General features: G+C 42.2%; 2 protein-coding genes across 14 annotated transcripts in view; one reads left to right on the top strand and one right to left on the bottom strand.

The window, feature by feature from the left end:
- Nucleotides 1–16510, top strand: part of cep290 (centrosomal protein 290) — a 27595-nt gene extending 11085 nt beyond the window's left edge. For 6 of the 13 annotated variants that reach the window (XM_028957704.1, XM_028957702.1, XM_028957701.1 and 3 more), the window contains 26 exons: nucleotides 291–402; nucleotides 479–934; nucleotides 1054–1218; nucleotides 1620–1727; nucleotides 1860–1994; nucleotides 2093–2359; nucleotides 2480–2587; nucleotides 5717–5916; nucleotides 6353–6566; nucleotides 7624–7761; nucleotides 7894–8115; nucleotides 10429–10614; nucleotides 11004–11149; nucleotides 11280–11435; nucleotides 11533–11656; nucleotides 11835–12716; nucleotides 12886–13020; nucleotides 13091–13177; nucleotides 13255–13419; nucleotides 13589–13711; nucleotides 13800–13972; nucleotides 14940–15081; nucleotides 15200–15273; nucleotides 15446–15540; nucleotides 16003–16061; nucleotides 16171–16510. In XM_028957704.1, the coding sequence (XP_028813537.1) occupies nucleotides 291–402; nucleotides 479–934; nucleotides 1054–1218; nucleotides 1620–1727; nucleotides 1860–1994; nucleotides 2093–2359; nucleotides 2480–2587; nucleotides 5717–5916; nucleotides 6353–6566; nucleotides 7624–7761; nucleotides 7894–8115; nucleotides 10429–10614; nucleotides 11004–11149; nucleotides 11280–11435; nucleotides 11533–11656; nucleotides 11835–12716; nucleotides 12886–13020; nucleotides 13091–13177; nucleotides 13255–13419; nucleotides 13589–13711; nucleotides 13800–13972; nucleotides 14940–15081; nucleotides 15200–15273; nucleotides 15446–15540; nucleotides 16003–16061; nucleotides 16171–16359 (4861 nt within the window). In that variant the 3' untranslated portion in view covers nucleotides 16360–16510. Of the gene's footprint in view, nucleotides 1–290; nucleotides 403–478; nucleotides 935–1053; nucleotides 1219–1619; nucleotides 1728–1859; nucleotides 1995–2092; nucleotides 2360–2479; nucleotides 2588–5716; nucleotides 5917–6352; nucleotides 6567–7623; nucleotides 7762–7893; nucleotides 8116–10428; nucleotides 10615–11003; nucleotides 11150–11279; nucleotides 11436–11532; nucleotides 11657–11834; nucleotides 12717–12885; nucleotides 13021–13090; nucleotides 13178–13254; nucleotides 13420–13588; nucleotides 13712–13799; nucleotides 13973–14939; nucleotides 15082–15199; nucleotides 15274–15445; nucleotides 15541–16002; nucleotides 16062–16170 lie in introns of those variants that run through there. The other 7 variants (XM_028957712.1, XM_028957710.1, XM_028957709.1 and 4 more) reach the window with 5 other exon arrangements.
- Nucleotides 16497–20050, bottom strand: rlig1 (RNA 5'-phosphate and 3'-OH ligase 1). The gene is made up of 7 exons (XM_028957713.1): nucleotides 19671–20050; nucleotides 18273–18390; nucleotides 18036–18131; nucleotides 17828–17944; nucleotides 17554–17751; nucleotides 17179–17348; nucleotides 16497–17089 (listed from the first exon to the last, which is right to left on the bottom strand). Exons 1-7 carry the CDS (start codon nucleotides 19758–19760, stop codon nucleotides 16901–16903), a joined length of 978 nt encoding a protein of 325 aa, XP_028813546.1. The 5' UTR covers nucleotides 19761–20050; the 3' UTR covers nucleotides 16497–16900.

Raw genomic sequence — 20050 nt, 5'->3', positions numbered from 1 at the left:
GTTTGATTTCAACCTTCTGACCTATGTCCACTGATGCCATTTTATGCCAGTGGTGTGACATACAATGAAAACAAAGAGGAAGGGAGCAGACATGACGTTATATATACTATAATATACTAGTTCATACTGAAATTGAAAAACTGATTATTCGGTAAACTTGCATCCTGTAGTGTTTTCAGAACATCATGGACTTCATAGAAAGTGGTACAATTACTGCATTACTGTGAAAATGTGTGTGGTTATAATGGGGACAAAAGCATGTTAATAATGATCACTTGTGTCATCTGCAGGTTAAGGGAAGTCTCTGACATAGCCAAGATGCAGGTTTCAGCCCTGGAGGCCAGGCAGCAGTCCAGAGAGAAGGAGGTGGAGGCTCTGAGGAGGCAGGTCATGGACTATCAGGTAAAAAAAACATAATTTCTTCCATTGTGTACAGTACATTCATGACAACATCTCGTTGCTTGTATTCTCCAATCAGGCTCAGTCTGATGAGAAAGCACTCATTGCCAAACTTCACCAGCACATAGTTGCTCTACAGCTGAGTGAAACCCTTGCTGTGAGCAAACTGGAGGCGGCCAAAAGCCGTCTGCAGAAGCTGGAGGCCCAGAAGCTGCGAATTGAGCAGCAGCTGGATGAGAAGGAGCAGGCGTTGTGGCACGCTAGACAGGAGGGCCGTCACCGGGCCCGCCACCTACGGCAGACGATACAGTCTCTGCGCAGGCAGTTCTCTGGAGCACTGCCCCTGAGCCAGCAGGAGAAGTTCTCCCAAACAATGATACAGCTGCAGCATGACCAGCAATTGACACGACAGGAGGCTCAACAGGCAGAGGAACAGAGGAGGATCGCTGAGGGGAAGGCCCAGGAGCTGGAGCTTCAGCTCAGAGGATTAGAGGAGCTCATTGCTACTCTGAAGGACACTAGAGGAGCTCAAAAGGTCTGTATGAACCATATGTAAGCCCACCTGGGGAAAAAAAAAAATCCACAGTTTCTTGATGGTCCTGAATACTCATTGTGAAAATGGAACACATATCACTGCCCACTTCAACTATCCAGGTAGTGGAGTGGCATAAAAAAGTGGAGGATGCCCGTCTGCTGGAACTGAGGCGCAATAGAGAACTGGGAGCTCAGCGGGAGGAAATCAGATACCTGAAAAATGTGGCGGTAGACCAGGAGCGCGCCATCGCTCTCTTGGAAGAAGACCTCGCTCAGCAGACAAATGTGAGATGTTTACAAACACATTTCTGCCCAAAGACCAGGAAATCAAATTATTTGATAAAACACAAATCTATAAAGTGCTGTTTATGCATGTTATGGGGTTTTGGCCATTTACTATTTAATTATGGCTGTCATGTGTGTCCACTGACTTTATGAAAGCAACAATTGTTTTCAGTCTTGTAAACTGATGGAGAACCTTCATTTTTTAGTCTTTAAATGTCTATGTTTGTGGCAGAAATAAATGTTTTTAATCTTCAAGGCTATAAGCGTGACCACACTTTGGCTGAAGCATGGTCTCCAAAATAGTTTCCTCCGAAATAAATGTGTTTTCAGTATGGAGAACTGCATTTCATTGGCAGAGACGGGTGTAGCGTGTATGCTGATTGCACAAGGCCTTTCCGCAGCTTCAAGAGGAGCGCCAGCTATCATGGGATCAGAGGGAGGTGGAGTTGGAGCGCCAGCTTGAGCGATATGAGAAACAGCAAAATCAAATCCTCACCACTGCCCAGAAGGTAAAAATGAAATAAATGAAACATAAACTACATACAATAACTGACAAACATATTATTCTAAGTCCAATTCTGTCTGTGAGAGTTACTTTTTTGTTCTTTATGTTCAGTTGATCCTTGTTTTTGTTCCATTAGTTTGAGGAGGCAACAGGTGCACTGCCAGACCCCAGCCTGCCTCTCTCCCACCAGTTGGACCATGCTCTGGCCAGAATCAAAGAACATGTCCGCACCATTCTGGAGACTCAAGCAACCTGCAAAACTTTGGATGAGGTATTTGTGAAAAATTGTTAAATGAGTTTTAATGTTATTTCACTCATGTGCTGTACTAGTTACCTGTGGAGCTCATTGTGTTTTTTTTCCCCTTTTAGAAAGTACGGGAGAAGGATGCAGCCTTGTGGAAGGCAGAGCAGGATGTTCTCTCCAGGGATAAGGTCATCAACGAGCTACGTCTGCGCCTGCCAGCAGCTGCAGAGAGGGAGAGACTCCTTGCTGACCTGAGCAAACAGGATGACGACCCCGAGAACCAGCCAGCATTCAAAGTGGCTCACCAAACCATAAATAACCTGCAGGGACGTTTGGAGCAGAAAGAGGAAGTCTTGAAGAAGTACCAAAACCTTCTGTCCAGAGCAAGAAAAGTTGGTCCACTGATAGTCATAGAGTCATAAAAATGACTTTATTTTTATTGTTTAAGGATTTATGGGCAGATATAAAACTCATTTGTGTCTGGAACTGAAATGTCCTCTTCCCACCCATAGGAACAGGAGGATATTGCGAAGAGACACGAAGAGGAGTTGAGGATTCTTCACCATAAACTTGACATACAGACGGACACATCTCTGAACAGCTTCAAACACACTGCTATGGTGAGAGCATTAGCTGGCAAGCTTAAGTTTTAAAGCAGCAAAGGGGGACAAGCCAGAACCTCTAGTTAAATAAGCCCAAACCAATATACAGTCCTCAAAAGGGTGCATCCAATTGTAATATATACAATAAAGTAGCTAAAAGAGTCAGGAACTACATACCGGTAAGTATTGCTGTGGGTGGTATGTGTTAATGGTGGGGTGAGAGGGTGTAAGTGTAAATTTACATTGGCAAACATAGATTTACTGTATATTGCAATTGATGACAAACATGAAGTCGTAAAAAGTAATAGTCCCTTGTGTGTCCTAAACTGCTGAGAAGCCCTGCCGGCAGACGCAGGAGACGTTACACAATTTCATGGCCACTGTGAGACTGGATCTCCTGGGCCATTTGGAAATACGCTTAGGTGATAAAAGATATATTGCTGGGCTCATGCATTTGCATTGTTAACGGATTTACCTTAGTTTCTGTAGCATCTGTCCTTTCACGTAATTTATTACCTTTTGGCCGCTCCAAAAACAGCATAGAAGAGAGCTGTGGCCACCTCAGAGTTGTAACACATCAGCAGCATGCTGCTGCAGACATTGTGTAGGACCAGTTGAAGGGTGCTGAAGGAACTGGAGAAGTGCTTTCCTTATGGATATAAACAAAATGGAGCAGAAAGAATATCCCAACTTCCACATTATTTCCTGGCTGGTTGTTAAGTTGCAAGCAGTCTTGTAGATTTTTAACAGAGAGGGTGTAGGGTGGGAACAAAAAGAGCAGCCACTTGTCAGCCACTTCTGAATCTTCGTCAGTCTTCCTTTTGTTTGCAGACAGTAGTTCCGTGTCCATTAACCCTGAAGCTGTGCACATTGAAATTGAATAGAAAATATACCAATCATCAAATAAAAAAAAGGTTTTTAATGTGTGCATGAGGCTATATTCGAGACAATTAAAAAAATGGCATATTTTAACTATGGCTGTCAAAATGGATGCGTTATGGCTTTAAAATAAATTAATGCCGTTTATGCCCGGATGCTCAGAGGCATTGCAGCAACACTTGAGGGTGTCTGCCACCCACCCAACACCGTAAAGATCTGAGGTAGATCTGACCTTCACACTCACTACCTACAGGATCCACAACTGTCTCCCATCCATCCTTCATTCGACACAACCTTCACACTGTCTCACCTTCATCTGTATCTTCCACCTGTCCACTAGATCTAATCCACAATGCTCCAAACCATCTCTACAGACCTAATCCCTTTCATTTCTTATATCATAAACAGCTTAATCACATCTTGTCATGTACCATCTGCCTTTAAAACAATCCTAAAGAAACCCACCGCGGATCCTACAGACATCAACAATTACCGACCAGTTTCTCTCCTCTCATTTCTTTCTAAAATCCTTGAGCGCTGTGTCTACAATCAGCTATCACTTCATCTGTCACAGAACAACCTCCTGGATCCTAACCAGTCTGGCTTCAGAACAGCTCATTCTACTGAGACTGCCCTTCTGGCTGTTTCTGAGAAGCTACATGCAGCCAGATTGGCAAAACTGTCATCAGTACTTATTCTCCTTGACCTCCCTGCAGCATTCAATGCAGTTAACCACAAGACTCTCTTGTCTATCCTGAAGAGGCTTGGAATTCAGGGCTCAGCACAGCAGTGGTTTGCTTCCTACCTTGATGATCGATCTTACCAAGTGACTTGGAAAGGATCCACCTCTGCCTCACATGTGTCCCTCAAGGCTCAGTACTAGGTCCTCTCCTTTTCTCCCTCTACACGAGATCACTTGGTGAGGTCATTTCCTCACATGGATTATCCTACCACTGCTATGGCCTACAAAGCCAAACATGGAGAAGCACCATCCTACCTCGCACTGCACCTCATATTCTCTGAGCCTCCAGTACTGTTCTCCTGAGTCATCTCTCAGACTCTTCTCTGTCTTGGCCCCTTGGTGGTGGAATGAACTTCCCCTTGAGGTCAGAACAGCTCAGTCACTGAGCACGTTTATACGGCAGCTCAAGACCTTCCTCTTTAGACAATATTTAGATTAACTTGTAACCTTCTTATTGTCTTACTTATGTACAGAAACTACAACATAGTGAATAAAAGACTATTCATAGTTGCGGGTCCTAGTGAACCAGAGTTGATCGCTTTATTGATGGTAACATGGAAGCACATAGTAAGCTGCTCTGGATAAGGGCATCTGCCAAATGCCTTAAATGTAAATGTAGGAGGTTGCTGACCCTTCCTTGGCTTTGTAGGCAAGCATCAGTATTTTGAATCTGATGCGGGCAGCTACAGCCAGTGCAGGGAGTGTAGTAATGGAGTGGTCTGTGAGAATTTGAGAAAATTAAAAATAAGTCATGCTGCAGTATTTTAGATCAGCTGAAAAGGTCGAGTTTGGAGATGACCAAACTAAACTACTGGACAAGTATCTGAGTAGCCTATGATGAAAATTGACACTTGCAAGAATATGTCGATGTAAGACAAGTAGAAGAGGGAGTTGTCCATGGTTCCCCAATGTGTGCAGTGCTAGAAGGAGAGATTGGCCATTTGTCTAGGGAGATTTTAAGGACTGTTGATTGGAGGATTCCACCGGAATGACAAGCAGTTCAGTTTTGCTGGGGTTTCAGATGGTGTGTTGCCATCCAGGATAAGATGTTAGACAGGCAAGCAGAGATCTTGGTGTGTACGTGTACATGTGATGGCAGAAAAGAGAAGAGTTGGGTGTCATCTGCATAGCAGTGGTAGGATAATCCATGCAAGGAAATGACCTCACCAAGGGATTTGGTGTAAAGGGAAAACAGGAGGGAAATACTGAGCCCTGAGGGACACCAGTAGAGAGCTTGCAAGGAACAGATGTGGATGTGGATGCAAGGAGCAGATTCCATGTCACCTGGTAAGATCTGTCCTCTAGATAGGAATCTATTGCCATGCCGATGGATGTCGTCTGTCAGAAAGTATGCAGAATGTCCTGTGTATGAAAAATAGATGTATAGTGTTTGCTGTGATTAATGTGTCCTGCCTGACAGGAGAATGAAGTCAAGTCAAGTATTTAGCTGTAGAACATGTAGAGTAAATTAATTCACATGACATGACTCTGACTATAAAAACTGGTGCCACTGTGATGTTATTTAGGAACTGATGAAGAAACCCACAATCACTGTGCCGACCACCATGCACTTGGTGCATCTAGCAGAAATGAAGCAGACGGTTGCTGAGCAGGACAGCTCCCTCTCCTCCCTCACAGACAAGTTGAAGGTGGTGACTGCAGAACTGGAGAAGCATAAACTCATCACAGCCTCCCAGGCCACTGAACATGCTGCAGAAAAAGCCAAGTAAGTACTGTCTGCTGAGTCCCAGGTATGGCCTCGGGTCTTTCTTCTTAATAGGAAAAACCAAACCAGGAAAATTTGAATTTTAAAGGGAAGCTGAGAATTAAACACCTTTCTACCTCAGTGTTTGGTGATTTAAGCCGTTTTCATGGGGGAAAAGGCCCTTTCTAGTTCTCTACCACTAATCAGATTTTGCAGTTGGACATAGAGTTGCACAATATGATAGACATACAAAAATCAAATCAGTCTGTATTGATATACCCTGATGATAGGGTTAAATTCCATCTCAAAACACGTGGAAAGCTTCTGCCAGTTGATTCCCATGTAAGATGTTGGGATCCGTATTGGGCTCTAAATGAAATGGTGTGTTCAGTAATTTATTGTCATTTAGTGCATAAGTATTGAGTACGCTGATGAGTGCTTTTGCTCTGTTTGCTAGGCTGGAAGAGCACTACTCCTACCAAATGAAGGCGCTTGTTGAAGAGGTTGAGGAGATTAAGGCTGTCATGACAGAGAAAGAGAATGAGCTTCAGGGTCTTCAAACTGCACTCGAGGCCCAGAAAGAGGCCAATGTCAGGTCACCAAGCAACACCATGAAGAACTTAGTTGAACGGCTGAAAGCTCAGCTTGCCCTCAAAGACAAACAACAGAAGGTAAACTGTCAACATATCCATATTGAAATGGTTACAGTTGTATATTTTGCATAATCCTCTTTATGTCCCAACAGCAGTGAGTAATTATAATATTCTGACAATAAATAAAGAGGAATCTGGATTTAGCCTGTCCTGTAATTTCAATCAGCATGATTCTCTCTACCAGTCTGGGGATTTCAACAATGCTAGGCAGAAGTGGGAGGTTATTATCATTTACATTTACAGCATTTGGCAGACACTCTTATTCAGAGACACTTGCGTAAGTGCATTAAAATGTCCATCATAGAAATCCCTTATTTGGTTCACTAGGGATGATCTGTAAATCCCATTATCTTAATAACTCTGTGCCCAACCATGTTTTTAATATAATTATACACATAATTGTTACATAATATGTATAATATTACGTTATTTACATTTACATTTGAGGCATTTGGCAGAAAATCTGTCTGCAAGGTTTGTTTTGTGGGGGGTGTATTCCCAATATGTCTGTAACAGAAATTATTGTTCATGTTTTTAGGTGTCAGAATTAATTACACACCAACAAAAGGCTGGCTGCATTAGTTCTCCCTTTCCAATATTCTGACAACTCACAAGCAATCATGAATACATACTTGATTTTTTGGGGGCTCTGGGTGCTCTTCTGCATTCTTCCTCTCCAGCTCTGACTCCAGTCTCTGGATCTTCTTCTGCAGGCCCTCCACTGTGAACCCCTTTGTATCACTGTCCATCTGACCATTTTTGCGAACATGAGCTATAGCTTTTATTGCACTTATACATCTTTGCTGTGACTACAAGTATAATGACCCAAGATGCCAAAATGAGCCCCAAAACCTGTGGTGCATTCTTCTCAAGGCCACATAATAACAATAAGCTTCTCAAATTCATTTTAATACTATAATGTTCTGAAGAATTTCTGCAAAATGTTACGGCAACATAGTTTTAGGTTTCGATCACATCTCAATGCCTTAGAAGACCTTCGGTTCTGAACGGTTGTTTTCTTGTGTTAATGTAGTTAGCGATGTGTGGTTTACCACAGAGCATATGTCTTTCATAGGCACTCAGCAAAGCTCTCCTAGAACTGCGTGCAGAGATTACTTCCCATGCCGAGCAGCAGATCATCGCCAATGCCACACAAAGAGAAGAGAGCCTCAACACCCAGCAAATTGTTGACAAGCACACCAAGGATCTGCGGGTGGGCATCTATTACTTTAATAGCTTTAATCGGTCATGTGCCACAGCTCAGCGTTGCTGTGGGCTCTTTCTTGGGTGTGCCTGAGTGTGTCAGTGAGTTGGCTGAGCACTAATGTCCTGTTTCCAAACGCAGAGCCGTGTGCAGGAGCTGAATGATGAGCTCCAGAGTGCAAAGGAGAGTGTCCATGCAGTCAGGAGCAAGGAAAGTTCTCTGAAAGAGGAGCTGGAGGGTCTTCACAAAGAACTGCAGAGGAGCCAGAAGGCCCAGAACAGACTGCAGAGTGAGAAGGAACGGCTGAAGGAGGAGGTGGAGGAGCTGAGGCAGAGAATCAAGAGGCTCAGCAGCAGCCTGCAGGTTAGACTCTGCTGTGCCCTGCTGGTTGGGCTGCTGAATCATTCTTTAATTTGATTATGGAACACACCATTTTTTTTAACTGCCTTTAATGAGGAAAACCGGGCCAAACCAGCAACTGAGTACGACATCCGTAATTGCCAGATGGTTTTGATGAAAGGTTTCCTGAGAGAAAAACAAATAAATTAGAATATGAAAATCTGGAGTGAAAATGCACTTCTCACATCCGTAGAAATGACACACATACACTCATGGAGTTTTTCCATGAGTTTGTAATCGAATAAAAACAAAATTGGTCAAAATAGAAGCTATCTGGTTGCTGAAGACCAAATAACAAGGTAGCACCCACTAGTCAACCATAACATTATGTTATATATTTGGTACATTTAGTAGGTTCACCCTTTGTTGCATCAAGGCATGGAGTCCACTGGACACAGCTAAATCTCTGAAGGTCTCTGGTACCACATTGGTGGCAAGTAAGCACATTGCACTCCTCAAAACATTCTTTAACTATTTTTACAGTGTGGCAGGATCCATTATCCTGCCTTCAGGGAAAACCGTTTTCGTGAAGATATGTATTCCACACAATATAGAGCAGAATATTGCTCAAAACATCGCAGTGCCTCTATTAGACTGTCTTGTTCCTAGAGTTTACCCTGGTGCCATATCTTCCTGCGATTCTGACACATCACTATGGCAAACATCATGAACTTTGTTCTATATAATATTCTGCTATTAGCACACCAATTTCCAGGACAAATTATTCCCTTGCTGCCTAACTCCTGAACAAAATCTTAAAACCTGTGGGAAATTGCAGGTACTTCCATTTTGTGCTGGTGAAACCAGATTGTAAGTAGAGGTTCAAATGCAAAACGAATAAACAGGAACAAGAGACAAAAAATGTATTGAAAAATGTTGTTGTGTAGCAAAAGCAGAGCCTCTCACAGTGCCACATCACTGATGAGGTTGCACACAATTTCTTTAAAAATCCTGAGGACTTTTTTTTTTTTTGGTCCCATAAACAAGGGGTACACCCCAACTGATCCAGCTGTCTATGAAGACACAGGCCAAACCCGACCCACATTAACGCACTTACTGATGCAGAATCCATACCAATAACCACAAGACAGCATCTGCAAAAGAAGGGCTTAAAAAACAAAATAATTCAAAGGCCATGTGGCGAACTGCAGGAGGTGTCAAATAGCACCTGGCCACGTAGCGATGTTGCAGCGGACATCCGTTTTGACAACACAGTCCTGACAAATTTTTTTTTTTTTTTTGTCTTGTTCCTGTTTCTTCTTTTTGCATTTTGAACCAGCACAAAATTTGAACTTTTTTTTTTTCTTAAGATTTGTTCAGGTGAGTACTATCCCACCAGGTCCCACTGAATGAGATAATCAGGGTGGTTGACTTCATAATGTTATGGCTGATCTGTGAATATAAACTGGTGTGCAGGTGACCAAATCAAGCTATGGGGGATGACGGGACACGGGTTACAAGATCGGGGTGGATCTGACTCATTAGTACGGGGACTTGAGTGCAAGGACAAAGAAACAGCACTGTAAGCATATAAAACACGTTATATGATATAAGGTAAAAAATAAAAAGATAAATGCAGCACAAATTAATTCCAAAGATGAAAGTCAAAAATATCACATTACACATTCATATCACCGAATAAGCTGTGTCAGTGTTGTTTTATCACACAGAATGTTATTTTATACAGCTTTTGGGATGACTACAATCCTTTACTGGATGGTCAAAGACGTAAGCAAGGAAAACAATAGTTTAATAAGGTGTAGGAACCCCTCTGGAATATATGTGGGGGTGGGGATTTATCCAGTTTTCAGTAGAACAGATTTCAGCATCTAACCAGTTTTCCCACACTGCCACAAACAGCAAACAAGAAGAGAACATGTTACCACATCTCCAGTGAACCACTCATCCATTAGGGTATAACATGAGTTTCACAACAAAATACTGGAGGAAACATTACCCAAAGTCCTCTGAGAAGTGGGTGGCCAGCCCATCGCCTGATTGCAAAGCAAGGCCAAGATGGGCTTTCCCATTCCAGATACATTGCAAAGGGCTCTGTGAGAATCATTCCCTCAGACTTGCAACATAATGGCTTAAAGCACGATGTGTCTGCATTCTCTCAACACTGATGTGTTAGTGTAATTTTAATCTAAGACATCTGTGTGTGTGTGTGTGTGTGTGTGTGTGTGTGTGTGTGTGTGTGTGTGTGTGTGTGTGTGTGTGTGTGTGTGTGTGTGTGTGTGTGTGTGTGTGCGCGCAATTGTATACGCGTATGGGCAGGGTCAGATGGACAGTGATACAAAGGGGTTCACAGTGGAGGGCTTGCAGAAGAAGATCCGGAGACTGGAGTCAGAGCTGGAGAGGAAGAATGCAGAAGAGCACCCAGAGCGAAAGCCCAGCAGAGATGATAAGGACAAGGTGAACTTCCATAATCCTCACCATATGATTCTTATCGCCAAGACACACGTAAGCAAGACACTCAGGGTTTTGCCTGGGCTGCCTCGTACCATTGCATATATTGAACGTAGCCATATGTGTAACATGAAAGCCTTATGAAAAAGATTTTTTTGAGAACTTTTTTGGCAGCATTAGCTTGTTAAAAAGTCACCAGGGAATCTGGACTAAACTTCTTCCAAGATTCTTAATCTTTAATTCTTTTTCACACTGATATCAATTTTTTCCTCACAGATATTCTCTCTCCTCCCCCCCCCCCCCCCCCCCCCCCCCCATGAGGCCTATATTTGCATTTTGCATAAACTGGCTTAAAGTATTTTTCTTTATAAATACTGGTCTTATATTTTAAATGGAACATTCCACTTGAATGAAAAAGGCTTCTCACATTCCACATTTTTCAGGCTGTCAAAGAAGAAATAGTGAGATGGGAGGAAGGTAAGAGGTGGCAGGCCCGCATGGAGAAACTGCGCAACGTACTGAGAGAAAAGGAAAAAGAGACTGAATCTTTGACAAAACAGCTGGGAACTCTTAAAGACCTTTATAGCAGGTCAGGACTAAATTTCTTTATAAAAAGCATACAGTAAAAATAACCAATGTGTTTACTTTTTGTTCTTCTACTATTCACTATAAACGGTTTAAAGTTTTAATGATTCTGTTTAATTGTAATGTTCTGGAAGGCTGGAGCAAGAGAAAGTTGGGTTACAAAAGAAGCTGAGGACTCGTGGAGTCACCGTAGATCAGGTTGTGGGCGCACGCACCCTTGAGGCTGAAAAGGAGACTCAGGAGCTGAAAAGAATGAACTCTGAGCTGCTCCAACAGATCCAAACTATAAAGTAAGACGGGAGTGTTTATTGGCCTGAGCAGTAATGGATTGTTTTTGTTTTAGTGGGTTAGGTGAGCATACGAGTTATATTTTCCCTTTGGTGACAGACACCAGCAAGCGTTACCCCGAGATGCCGCACTGGAAGACCTAAACCTCAGAAACCACTACCTTGAAGAGAGACTTCACTCCATGCAGTCCCAGTTAACCAAAGAATCCCCCTCTAGGCCATCTGTAAGTCCAGTTCAATCTAATCCTCTTGATGAAAAGAAAAAGAAATGCTGCTAAAAACCAAGTTGTCTACATGGATTTCCATCTTGTATGTTTTCATTTCATTCTCATTTTCTCTTTCAATATTTCTGTTCCCTCTCATTCCCATTGACACAACTACACTCCATTTTTGCATGCTAAGGTCAAATGTTTAATATCTGTAGCCGGTTCTCGTGGCATGAGATTTGATGCCCACCCTAAAGGCACTGACATATGGGCCCCACAGTTCATGTCTGAGACCTTTAATGATAGTGTATCTGATCTCATTGATCTAGAAGATACTCAGACTGTTTGTGTAAGAAAAAGAGAAATCGATTCCGCTAAGATGGGTATCCTCAGTAAAACCGCCTCTTTCAAATGTAAGATAAAAGAGCAAAAATCTGAAGAGATAACAAACACAGGTGAAGAATATGATCAAACAGAGGATGTTCAGAAACTGGAAGGAGGTGAAGCTGATCTAGAGGAAGAAAATAAGACTACAGATAAGACCGAACACATAGGTGAAAACACTATCACTCCCACACAACCAGAAGAAGATGAAGAGGGGAACCAACAAGAACCAGGCATAACTGAGGAGATGGAAGGTGTCAAAGAAGGGATTGAAGCTGCTGATATTCCTGAAGATGGTATAGGGAAGGTACAAGAAGAGAACGTTGTTGACAAATCTGAGGAGGAACATCTCAAAGAGGCCTGTAATCTAAGTGGTGGGTCAGAGGTGAAAGAACCAGATGGAGACGAACATCATCTGATGTCAAAAGCACCCTCCCCTCAGCCCATTGAGAGTGAAGCCAAAAAGGCTGAAGCTTCTGAAGAGGAGAAGCCAGAAGAGTCCTTCTTGACTGAGCCAGAGGTAGACCCCAGTGCCATGGTCAGTGAAGACCCTGAGAGCCTTCTCACCAGAGAGTTGGACACTGATGTCACGGACAGCGAACTTGACATCACAGACAGTATTCAGGGGGCGATCGACTGGGGTGTCATGACTGAGCATAGCAGGAGAAGAGAAAAACCTGCTGAAGTCGAGAAGGTAAAGGTGAAGTAGATATCCCAGTGTGCCGCTATTGCATCGTTTGCTCTTAGTTCTCCATAAACAGCAGTAGGTAAATAGATTTCCCTTCTGCTATAGCCTGTGCTATTTGTGAATGTTTATGTTCAGGCAAATTAGGTTAATGGATTTAATCTACTTTTGCCCCCAGACATCAGGCAGAGGTTCTGGTTCACCGTTACTGAAAGAGCAGGAGCTACAAAAAGAAAACCTTAAGCTGTCTTCTGAAAACCTGGAGCTACGCTTCCAACTAGAGCAAGCAAACAAAGACCTGCCCAGGCTGAAGGTACATGAAGTCCAGGGTGGACTGTATGGTTTTCATTTCCTTCAACTGATCCTACATCACTTATTGACAGGAACAAGTTTCTGACCTAAAAGAAATGTGTGACACTCTAAAGAAGGAGAAGAATGAATTAGTGAGGAAGCTTGGAAATGTCCGGGGGGTAAATAAACTAGTTTTTTTACACACACACACAACCTGTTTATCCATTGTAATATAAAATCTACATTTTCTATGCAGTTGGGCAGAAGTGGAAAGAGCATTCTTGACTTGGAGAAAACCATCGGGTTAATGACAAAGTTGATAGAGAAACTGCAGCGGGAAAATGAGTCTCTTAAAAAGGTCCCGGCTGCACTGATTCAGGATCAGCTGACTGTGTTGGAAAGGGATCATGAAAAGCTTAAGGTGGGCGGGTGTAAAGCTGTAATTATAATTGCCTGGTCATGTAACAAAGTTACAACCACTGTGGGACAAATAAAATAAGAGTGTTTAAAACCAGTTTCCAATGTATGATTTATTTATGCTTTTATTTATGCTCTTTATGTCACATTATTTTTTATTTCCCCTGTTGTAGTCAGAAAGTGAAAAGCTTAAAGCACAAACAGAAGGTCAGCTTGCCTCAAGACTTCAATCGAAAGCAAAAGGAGTGGAGAAAATAGCAATGGAGAATGAACGGTTGCGCAAGGATATAAAAAAGGTTCCTTCCAGCTTGTGACTTGTGGCAATTAAAATGAATTGAGGGCACGTCAACTTGAAAAGCTTGTTAATTGCTGGTGTTGTTGCAGGAAACTGATGCTGCAGAGAAGCTGCGGGTTGTTAACACCAGTTTGGAAGTGACCAATCAGAGGCTTCAAGAAGAGCTAGAAGAGGCTAATCAAAAGCTCCTTTTGGCTCAGACAAGGAAGTCTGCTTTAGAAGGTGCAGACAGCAAGACCTGGAAATCCACTGTGGTAACAAGGTGTGTAAAATAAACATATTTATTTGTGCAGAAAAATATAATTCACAAATGTAGAATTTATATAGTTGCATACAGTCAAGGATTGATGATTATTAAATAAATCATTCCCTTGATTTTCCTCGTTTTTGTTTTGCATTTTTTGACTATTGTGATGCAAACTTCAGAGCATTACACAGATCTATCCCCCAAACTTTTTATAATGCAGTATTTAGAATACATACTTAAAAATGTCGTTCCTTTTAGAATACAGCTGATTTGCAAAATATTTTTTGCAAAAGAAAAACAAACAAATACTGATCCAGCACAGCTTTTTTACATAGATTTTTCAGTACAGTATTTTCATGTATTGTGAGTACATGTTTTTTTCTGTACTGTAATGGAATACCTTCCTGAAAACATTCTTGGCAAATTATCTAAGCAGCTTATTATAAATAGAGGGTCTTGCTTCTATATTTTATGTGTTCTATATTTTTTGTGTTTGGCCTCTCTGTGGGGATTATTGCATTCCTGAGGTTTGAGTTGTAAAATCTTACATAAAATCTGAAGTGTATTATTCTTTTTCACTTATCGAACCACTGTGATGGGCACTCCAGCTACATCATTTCAAACTTCCGATGCAAAGATCACAGCATCTCTTAATATGTTCTAAACACCACAAACCAGCCATTAATACTTCTGTTACCCTGCAGGCAGTGTCTTGACTTCCCTTATTATGCATGAGCCATGTGATATTTGAAAGCCCCCTCAGCAGAGCTGCGCTTCCCTCCAGAAGAGACCGTCCACGCAGAGTCTTTAATCTCTGTGTCGTAGGTCTGGAGAATCTGTAATTTTATTACCTGCAGCTGTTTCTGCTCAGCTCTCTGCACACTATTTAGATGACAGTAACACGGTATACTCCTGGGCAATTAAATCACACCGTTAATCTTTTGAGAACCTTATGATTAATGAGGACGATATATTGCCTTAGACTGTTTGAAAACAAGATGAAGGAACTGGAGGCTGAAATATCCCAGAAGAGCTCCAGCGTGTCTGCCCTGAAACAACAGCTCAGAGAGGCCACGGAGCAGGAGCAGAGCACAAAGCGTGTCGTGGCTGAACTCAGGGAGCAGGTACTGTTTATATGCGTTTAAAACTATACAACCAAAGCGTTCTCGGGGGGGTGAAGTTTGAATAGCCTTGAACTCATATTCATATTTGTGGGATAAGACAAAACACTGTGCTTTGCAGGTGGAGCTGCTGAAGAATTTTCCCAGTGAAGCAAAAACAGATGAAGGCCTTACAAAGGAATTTCAAATAATACGGTGACCATAAGGATGCGCGTAGCTCTTAGCACATATGACTGTTACAACAGGGTAAACAGAGTAAATCATTAATGGTCGATCAACGTGTTTGGTGCAGCACGTAGAACAAAAGTCTTCTTGAGCATTTCATTGCATTCAGTACGAAGCATAAATCCTTGGACCTCCATTTCAGGTTGAGTAACGGCCGACTGCAGAGGGAAAAGGCGGAACTTCAGCAGCAGTTACGCAGGTATAAGGAGCAGTATGGGACTGAAGCAGCTGGAGCAGGTGAGCATGCGGTGGGGTAACGTGGGTTGTGCTTAAGGAATCGTACAAACTGAATCAATACAATGCAGCGGTGGGTGGTTCCTAAAGTTGCCGGTGTTGGGGTAATGAACATTGTAAGGCTTTACAAGGGCCTTATAACTAAACAAAAAATTTAAATTTTTACTAAAAATAAACTACAAATCAAGGTCTTCCAGCTAATATTACTATTCGTCAATTTTACCAATTTTTCCATGTGATTTTACAATCAGCAAGTATGTTGTGAAATGATTCAGAGAGCTAAGCATGTGCCAAGAACTATAATCACAGTGCAGAGGAACATATTGCAGACGTTTCTATCCTGTTCTGTTTTTCTGGTATGGCTTTTGATTATTGTGCTGTTGCCAAGACTGTAGGCGTCAGCATCATATTGTATTCAGTGTTATATAGCAGATGAATTCTGACTGCAGTCTCATTTTCCTCAAGGTTACACTGAGCTACAGGCCCAACTGAAAGTAGCAGACACTGAAAAGAAACATTTACAGGTATAAGTTTCACCTTGAAAGCTAATTGGCGCTTTTGAACAACCTAATGTCTTCATTTTTAAATGCACTGCTATGATCAGTATATTAAACATCTAATTAATTCACATAGGATGAAGTGAACAAGCTGAAGAAAGAGCTGGAACATTTTGATCCTGCCTTTTTTGAGGACCTTGAGGACCTCAAGTTCAATTACAATCTGGAGGTGAAGAAAAACATCATCCTGGAGGAACAACTGAAAAAAGTCTGTGAGCAGTTTGGTGTTGCAGTGGAGATCCCAACAGATGTTTCTAACACATGAACCAGTGTGCCTTTATGAGTAAGATTTTAATGTTTTATGCAGTTAAAGATTATTTACTATAACTGTTCAGTGCTTTTGAAGATATATATTAATCTAGAATGAATCTGTTTTGTACTGCGTGCAATAAACAGTCTCACTGTAGAAAAAAAAATGGCTGAGTTTTAATCAGTGTTTTTGAAATGAGGATTTTTTTCATAAATACACATTTTTTAAAACTTGAGCATGCCAATTTTCTTAATTCACAATATCTACAACATATCCCAATATGCATTTTTTAAATGCTTTGAACTATTAAAGTAACTGTAGTTATCAGAGGCGGGATAAACCCTGAGCTTTTAACAAGATGCTTTTGGATTTTTTTTTTTTAGGTGGAGCTGCTGCAATTTATCATTTACAAGAACATGTAGAACTCTTTCACAGTTCGTATAAACCTAGGTAGAATTACACTTTTTGGCAAACTTATAAAGTTGGCATGGTGGAGAGGGTGTGTACGTGGGCGCCTGGGTAGGAATGTGTTGCAGTCCTCAGTTCCATTTCATTATTAAGATTCAAAGTGGACGTCACGAAGGCAGCCGAACTGCTGCCCGTTGAGTTTTGAGAAAGCATGAAATAAATTCTTGCTCGAGTCGCACAAATGGTCCCCCGACCAGTCCACATGGACTACAACGGGCCTAGTGTTCAGGAAGGTGTCCCCAACAGGCCACTTGAGGTTCAGGTGATGCCGATGAAGCTGTACGAAAACCCCCCAAAATCCATTAGTGCTATGAAACCAGAAGTCAAATTCTTTTAAACTTTATTTTAAGCATGAATTTAACTCACCTTCACGAGCGTCCCATCCGCACAGTGCCAGACTATTCCCTCAACTCTGCCTTCATCACTCTGCTGAAACCATTCATAGATCTGCTGGTAGTGCAAAGATGGAGCCTTTCTGATCTGAAAGATCCCATGGGGCACCAGAACATGAAGAGGGTGTTTTTTATCACCCAATCCTGCAAAAAAAAAAAAAAGAATAACCTAACAAATTTTAATCTGAAGCAAATTACACAAAAAAATAAATAAATAAATTTCCAAAGACATATACAGTCCAGGCAGCAAAACAGATGAGAAGGTTTAATGACATTAATTACTAGGTGTGCTCTGTTCATTAGGTTAGACTTTTCAATGCAGTCCTGATGCTTCTGTATACAGTTTTACCATAGGGATTGCCATTAATATTTGTTCCAATGAGTTCGAGTGTTTGCTCAAGCAGTTCTGACAAGGGTCTGCTTGTGATTTCAATCATGTCTTCATTTTCGGGGTGTGGCCTCAGAACAAGAGCTAGTCCGTCTTCATAATCCACCACGGAGGAGTGCCAGCGGTACTGCTGGTTGTACTTCTCCACAGGAACCCAACCTGGTCACAGGCACATCCATCACTATTCATTCATTACCAATTTGCAGTTAGGACAGGACAGGAAGACATGACCGACCTAGAATATGTCCATTCTCATCAGGTACTGGATTCCCATTGACCTGCTGTACCCCATGTGCTGGAAGCCATTCTTCTGGAACATTCTTAAAGTCATCCTCAATATTCCAGCTGAAGCCTATGACAGATGCATATCATAAAACTCTGATTAATGGATGATAGGAGATCCCAGCAATTCAAAATATACTGCATGGTTAATCCAGGCCTACCTTTATTGCTTTGATGAAAATGCTGAAACCTTCTGAACCTTTTGTCTGCTTGCTTGTTTGGCTTCCGATCTAAGCGAGCCCAGAGGTATGGTTCACCTTAAAAATTCAGTCAAGAGGCATGATTCATGATTTAATATGTTTTAGAGCACTAGGTGAATCAGTGAAGTGTAGGACATTGATCGATTGTAGAAAGATATCTCTAGAAATCTTGTGTTTTTTTTTTTTCCCCCCACTGACCTTTATATGATGAAACATAGCAGCAGGTACCATCTACTTTCTCTGTGGCAAGTGCGGCGTCAACGTTTGAATCGAGAGCCACTGGGTTTACTCGTTCTGAGGCTACAACCTGAAATTGCTATCAATAAAAAAAAATAAAAAATCTAAATAAAAATTCATAAACACTTAAATGATTGACAGATTGATAGCCCCGACATCTCTTTACGATGTGAAATAATATCTGGCCAGCAATGGTCCATGGATGGATAGTGGTTGCGATGTAACCATGTAACATTAAAGGGCAGTAATTAGGCACAGAACATAAAAGCCTAATACATAAATGTTTTTATGGAAACATATTGGGAAAAAAATGAACAAGCCTGCATTTAAAGCTGCTTAATAAGGTTAAGCTAAAGGTATATTTTTGGAGTGCGGCTGGACTGGCCCGTCAGTTCCCCTGACCTGAATCCCACTGAGCACATCTGGGGCATCATGTCTCGCTCCATCCACCAACGCCACGGTGTACCACAGACTGTCCAGGAGTTGGTGGATGCTTTAGTCCAGGTCTGGGAGGAGATCCCTTAGGAGACCATCTGCCACCTCACATACATATATACAGTACAGGCCAAAGGTTTGGACACCTCCTCATTCAATGTGTTTTCTTTATTTTAATGACAATTTACATTGGTAGATTCTCACTGAAGGCATCAAAACTATGAATGAACACATGTGGAGTTATGTACTTAACAAAAAACGGTGAAATAACTGAATGTTTTACATTCTAGTTTCTTCTAAATAGCCGCCCTTTGCCACTGCTTTGCACACTCTTGGCATTCTCGATGAGAGGTTGTCACCTGAAATGGTTTTCCAACAGTCTTGAAGGAGTTCCCAGAGGTGTTTAGCACCATCTCGATTGGCCCCTTTGCCTTCACTCTGCGGTCCAGCTCACCCCAAACCATCTCGATTGGGTTCAGGTGACTGTGGAGGTCAGGTGTCCACTTTTTGTTAAGTACATAACTCCACATGTGTACATTCATAGTTTTGATGCCTTCAGTGAGAATCTACCAAAAACACTGTATATTTATATGCATATACATAAATACATTATATATATGGCATGTATATAGAATTTTACGGTTTTATGTAATTGTACAGTTTTTGTCACGTACACCCTAAAACAACCTTACAGTGATAATAACGTCGTACTAACATAACCATATCTATCTGAACTGGCTCTTTACTGTGGGATTGCGCATGCGCACACATATGGCTAAAAAATGCACTGCGGGCCACCTGATAAAATACGACGACGTAAGCGTACAGTTCCAGCGGTTCACGTGTTGCACTTTTCGACGTGGCTGAACGCATGTCTGGCTGCGCGGTCCGCTGGCCGAGGCGCGTTTCGGTGCAGCCACCAACCTGCCACTCGCGTTTCCTGGACGGCTCGTCGCGGACCTCGGTCAGGAAGGCGCATGGCATCTTCTGCTGCACGGAACCGAGGCGCCTCATCGCGACATTCACTCCGCTCGCAGCGAACCAGGCGACATGCGCTATCCTCAGCACCGGCCAAGAGCACCTGGCTGCAGCGCTTCCGGGTTTTTTTAAACCGCTAGTTGGCAAAGGGGATCGTTCGGTCGTCGGTAGCGCCCCCTGTCGCACTGGAGTAGATACGCGGCGCCGCTGTTTTGCGTCGACGTTTGAACCGATTAGCCTCGTTATATTTCCGCTTTCATCTTACCACCAGCACATCTGCCAACTGGCTGAACTGGCAAAGAAAAGAGGCTTTAAAATCCGCGTTT

This window comes from Denticeps clupeoides, chromosome 17 (genome assembly GCF_900700375.1).
Source record: "Denticeps clupeoides chromosome 17, fDenClu1.1, whole genome shotgun sequence".
NCBI classification, from domain to species: domain Eukaryota; kingdom Metazoa; phylum Chordata; class Actinopteri; order Clupeiformes; family Denticipitidae; genus Denticeps; species Denticeps clupeoides.
The sequence above is the reverse complement of the archived record's forward strand: the minus strand, read 5'-3'. Positions and strand labels throughout refer to the sequence as shown.